At 37.0% G+C, this 6,000-nt stretch overlaps 1 protein-coding gene across 1 annotated transcript in view; it reads right to left on the bottom strand.

Annotated features, from left to right (window-relative positions):
• Positions 1–6,000, bottom strand: part of BCKDHB (branched chain keto acid dehydrogenase E1, beta polypeptide) — a 169,448-nt gene that overhangs the window by 97,297 nt on the left and 66,151 nt on the right. Inside the window, exon 8 of the mRNA XM_004673644.2 lies at positions 3,107–3,217. Within this exon, the coding sequence (XP_004673701.1) occupies positions 3,107–3,217 (111 nt within the window). The remainder of the gene's footprint in view (positions 1–3,106; positions 3,218–6,000) is intronic.

Here is a 6,000-nt window from a genome sequence, read left to right as displayed (position 1 = left end):
CCCCCCCACACACACACCTAAGCAAAAAAAGCAGTGGCAAATCATCAATGTCTATCCACTCTATCAGAGATTTAGTTCTCATCCCTGGAGCTCATAAGCCACTCTACTTCCAGCCAGAAGTATAGGTCCCAGGAAGGTTTGTTTACAAAGCAACTCAAAACTCAAGAATGTTTATTGTTTTACACAGGCTTGCAGCTAGCTCTTTAATATCAGGTTCAGAATTTAGTGATAAAACTGGCTATGATTTTTAGGCTGACCCAGATCTCCAATTTTGTAACTCCCCTGAGCAATATTCAAAATTTCTGCTACCTTCTCTGTCCTCAAGCATTGTGTTTATAACTTCGAAGTCAAGCTTTAAGCAAAAGCAAAAAACATGATTGTTTTGAAAACATATTTAAATTCAGATCTCATTAAACAACTCCTCAACTCTTTTAGTCATTTTACTAAGCAAAGTATGCCAATGTATGTGTTTGGAAATCATTTTCACTTTAATAGGTTTTGATTAGCTATTCTGAGAGATACATATTGGTGTTACACTTAACATTTAATGAATAAAGCTAATGTATCTAATTTTGTTCTAAGACAAAAGTGATAAAACAGCATTTATTAACTGAGAAAGATAATAAATTTTATTAAATAGGATTCAAAGAGATGAGGAAAAAGCTTAACTGTAGTTAATCAAACAAACAAACAAAAACACCCTCATTTGAAACAAGTACTTGGCTCTGGCTCCTCTTTAAAATCATCTCTAAATTCTATAAAATAAGTTAAAAATTGAAAACTATTTTTTTGATACATGAAACGAAAACAGGAGATGTACCATGATGTACAATGAAGAGTAACAAACAGAACCCAAATAATCAAAAAATGACAATCCAGCTTTCACTGCCACAACTAGAGGATCATTAACCAGAAAAAGAACATGATGAAATCACCCCAACACGAAACTAAAATAATGATGCTATCAAGTCAGAAGTTTGATGCATCACATTCCTGTTTAATAGTAAACTCTAGACTCCTTGATCATCTTTCCCAATAGTATAGAACCCTAAGAAAACAGGCTCCACATTCCAGAATCACATAAAGCTACAATCAGACAGTTTAATAAAGGGGGGCTCTACTCATGCAAATTGATATAAACAATCCCCCTCCTTTCTTCCTTTAGCTCTCCTCAATTTGTTATCATGGTTACTGACTTGGAATGGTATTTGAATTATTATGTAAACATAGAAACACATATAGTTATGTATTTTACCATAAGCTCTTACAAATTCTTTTTGGCTACACAGCATATAAATATGTAAATAAGCTAATCCTGACTGAATACCAGTACTCCCTCCAGCACCATAGCAAAGCTTCACATCCCCACAGAATCAACATTCACATATAAATCCAAACCCCAAGATGAGTGGGGTACAGGCTGCAAACCAGAAGGCTGCTGTGAAGCAAAGGCTGTGAAGTTCCACTTTAACCATAATTTGGAACGTTTGACTATTTAAAAGAAAACTCAGTGTCTGACTTGATTTGAAATTACTTGTTAAAAAGAATTATTTTCATGAAGTTATAAAAAGTTCTTCTGAAAGACTGCTCTTAATTACATAATCTACAAACATAATAGCTTAGAATATTGTAGAGACCACCTGTAATTGCATCAAGTGTTTAGATTAAGTCAAGTGAGCCTCAGAACATTTACCATAACAAATCAAATCTTCCACTAAGTTATAAAACCATCTTGATCTACAAACACTTTATTCACACTTTTACAGCAATAGTAGTTGCAGATAATTTTCATGTAACCAATCTAGAAAACAGCCGCAAAATCTGTAAGAATGCCAAAGCTCTTAGTAGTAGTAAATGTAAAATACACTTGGTCTTGGAACTCATCTGCTATAACAACAGTCAAGAAAAAACTAATCCATGCAAAATTACCTTAATTCTAGAAGGCATCACCAAAAAAAAAAGGGGGGGAGGGGGAGTTACTATCCTTATATTTTAATGTAGAAAAAGACATACTTTCATTTTATCTAGACATTAATATAGTATCAATCTAGTCAGGCCAAAGTTTTAAAGCCTGTTTCAAAAACTAACAGAACAGCCAAAATTCTACAACACTTGAACTTCCATCCACAATTTTAAGAACATATAAGGGGGATTTATACTTTCTAATAACCCATCATCACCTCTATTGAAAAAAATATAAATAGGGCTTCCCTCTTGGCCTAGGGGTTGTTAAGTCTTAGCACTATCACCCCGACCAGGGGGGTGACCCACATATGGCACAGCAGACCTCTCCTGTCTCATCCACCACTGCTTCCCTTAGCAGTGTATTTCAGATCTGCCTATTCTGCTCCCCACTGTATCTCTGATGAATCCCCTTAACACCTGTCCACACCTCTGACTTATACTCCAGTGCCATCAAGGCTTTTTAAAAAAAGGAGACAATGGCCCTCCCTGGTGGCGCAGCGAGTTAAAGCACAGCACTGAGAAGCTAAAGCAACTTCCACATGAGTTCGATCCCCGCCTGCCCCGGAGGTGACCACATGGCGCGGCAGACCTCTCCTGACCCGCCCGCTGCTCCCCTCAGCAGTGTACTTTGTAGATCTGGCTGTTCTGCTCCCCACTCTGTCTCTGGTGAAGCCTCTCACCGCCCCTGAGCCTCTGGCCTGTACCCCAGTTCTGTATACACAAATAAATAAATCTTTAAAAAAAAAAAAAAAAGGAGACAAATGAAAATCCACCAAACCAATTAGCTAATTATATTAAAGTTGGCTTATCAAACCTAAGTAATCAGAAGTTAAAAGTGCAAGAACGTCAACAACCCTGATAACCTCTTTATTTGTACTCTTCATTACTCAACACAACTCCATCCAAGCTGGCTGCATGAGGGACATAACTCTGTAAAATTTAAAACACATAAGAACTATAGGAAGAAAAAACCCTACAGTGATTTATTTCCTTGATCATTAAGCTGATCATACAGCACACCTTTCTTTTAAAGCATAATATTAAATTTTTGATTAAGGATCACATAGTTAAAAAAACACTTGTTTGTAAATGCCCAATAAATTTGTCCCAAGATTTTGAAAATGTAACATTCTATTCATACCTTGCAAACTGTATCTACATCCCAAGGTAATATAGTCCTTAGATCAATGACTTCACAAGACACTCCAAGCTTTTCTTGAGCCATGGAAGCCACCTCTCGGATCACATGAACCTGAAACAAAGGGAAAAAATAGGTAGAGATGTAGACTTAAAGTATTACTTGTATTTTGACATAATTAATAGATTTAATTATATTATATTTAAAGTTAGATGATTTATCTGGAGAAATAATGAATTTTTTTATAACAGTTTATTTTTACATCATTTTGTACATTTTTTTTTTCCATCTCAATTGTAATCCCCGCGGGTTTCCCATCACCAAGTCACCCATGTGCCATCACCATAATCCCATGCACTTCCCTCTCCACTCCCCCGTTTTTGATCCCATTCCCCACTCCATCCACACAAAATGTCTCTGGTATATGGCTGTTCATGAAATAATGAATTTTTTAAACATTTTATCAAATACAGCTGTTTAGAGAACCGTAAGAAAGCTATTCTTAGCACTGGTGAGAGCAATGATTTCTTAGAGATACTAATATCAAACATATTAGCACAAAGAAAGTAAATAAACTCATAGAAGTGGGTGGGATCTCTTGGGAAAGTATATAGGAGGAAGAGAAGTGATTTCAATCATAGTTTGGTAGATAAGCAACATTTAAAGAGGTAAACAGGTGAAGAGATCACTAAACAATAACCAAAAAAAGAACAGTTACAAAAAAAAAAAAAAAACCACCCAGATACATACTGGGAGACAGTGTATCACAGAACCTAAGAAAAAAGATCTGTTAGAGTAGCCGTATCATTTACTATAGCATTATGGAATCAGGGTTGGATTTAACAATTAAAGGATTATGGATGTTAGCATAAAGTTTTAGTAAATTAGTGGGAACAGAATACATAGGATATAAAAAAATAAGGATAAATGTGGAGCTTCCCTACGACTTAGCAATCCCACTCCTAGGTATCTACCTAAAAGACACAAAAACAATGATTGAAAAAGATATCTGCACCCCCATGTTTATTGCTGCATTATTTACAATTGGAAAAACATGGAAGCAGCCCAAATGCCCAAAAGTAGATGACTGGATAAAAAAGATGTGGTACATATATACAATGGAATATTACTCAGCAGCCAAAAAAGAGAAACACATGTCTTTTGCAGCAACTTGGATGGAGCTGGAAAAGATCATGCTTAGCGAGATAAGCCAGAAAGAGAAAGAAAAATACTGGATGGTTTCACTCATAGCAGGAGTATAATAGACCAGGTGAGAAAATAACAAGAATAATGAACAGCCATATACCAGAGACATTTTGTGTCGGTGGAGTGGGGAATGGGATCAAAACCGGGGGGGCGGGGAGGGAAGTGCACGGGATTATGGTAATGGCACACGGGTGACTCGGTGATGGGAAACCCGCGGGGACTACAATTGAGATGGAAAAAAAAATGTAAAATAAACTGTTATAAAATTTAAAAAAAATAAGGAATATAAGGAATTAAGGACATATGGAAAATCATTCTAGTTTGGTGATAAAAGAAGGAAAGTACAGGTATTTAAGGAAAAGGTAGGGCAGGGAAAAGGTACTCTTCAGATAGTAAAAAGACACATACATTTTTAATAAAAGGGACACAGAAAGGAGAAACTTCAGGTGCAGTAGAGAGAGAGATGATCCAAGTGATAGTGTACAGTTTGGGAGAAGATAAAATGAAATACAGACTAAAACAGATTTGATGGGGTAGCTATGGAAACTGGACCTCTGTTCTTTGAGGCCAAAAGGTAATGAGAAATGGAGTAGCAGCAGAAGTTGTGAGTGTGAAGGGAAACTACACACTGACAGTGAGCATCAAACACTTTCTAACTTTTCCTTTTAAAGTGAGGAAGGGGACAGCATGGATTAAAGATTTTACTATGGGAGTTGAGGAACCATGAGGAGTTACATCTCTCCAAGCCAAAAACCAAGAGTAAAAAGGTTCGGTATTGCCAATGATTTTCATTATCTTCTTTATATTATGCTGTATTAACTTTTGTAAAGTAATCAAGTAAATAATTTACTCAGAAAAAAGAAAAGCTGACCATATCTTTAAAAGAAGGAGAGACTGATAGATAAGAGGAATCTATAGTCAGGGAAATGAAAAAAAGAATCCTGAGCTTAAACAAGATAAAGCAATTTGACAAGTGCCAAGGGTGAGGTTGATTGAAAAAAAGTAAAGAAATGGGATCCCTGGGTCTGGATCACTGGCTGGCACCACATAGTCGACAAAGCCATCACCAGAGATGGTAACAAATGGGATGAAATGGAAGGTTACTGCAAGGGAAGTGTAGCAATAAGCAGTGAGGATGTCTAGTGTGCACTTGAAAGATAGCTGCTGCTTTTTTTTTTTTAAGATTTATTTATTTATGCATACAGAACTGAGGTACGGGCCAGAGGTGCAGGGGCGGTGAGAGCTTCACCAGAGACAGAGTGGGGAGCAGAACAGACAGATCGACGAAGTACACTGCTAAGGGGAGCAGCAGGCAAGTCAGGAGAGATTTGCTATGCCATGTGCGTCACCTCCCTGGTCAGGGATCAAACTCGTGCTGCAGTGGCTGCAATAGCTTCATAGTGCTGTGCTTTAACCAGCTGCGCCACCAGAGAGGGACTGAAAGGTAACTGCTTTTAATGAATACATTTTTGTAAACTCTCAATGTACTGTGCATGCATATACACACACACAGACACACTCATATGTAAGCATGAATAAAGAGGCACCCTATCTATAATTGGTACTAAATGTGCAGCACCAAATGTGGTATAAATCTGATCTATAAGCAAAACATGATTTCCAATTCTTCATAATATCAGAGTTGAAAAGGAGAGTTTCAAAGCACAACATGGTCATCACCAGTTGGTATG

This window comes from Condylura cristata, unplaced genomic scaffold (genome assembly GCF_000260355.1).
Source record: "Condylura cristata isolate star-nosed mole 26May11 unplaced genomic scaffold, ConCri1.0 scaffold00001, whole genome shotgun sequence".
NCBI classification, from domain to species: domain Eukaryota; kingdom Metazoa; phylum Chordata; class Mammalia; order Eulipotyphla; family Talpidae; genus Condylura; species Condylura cristata.
This window is presented reverse-complemented; position numbering and strand designations above follow the sequence as displayed.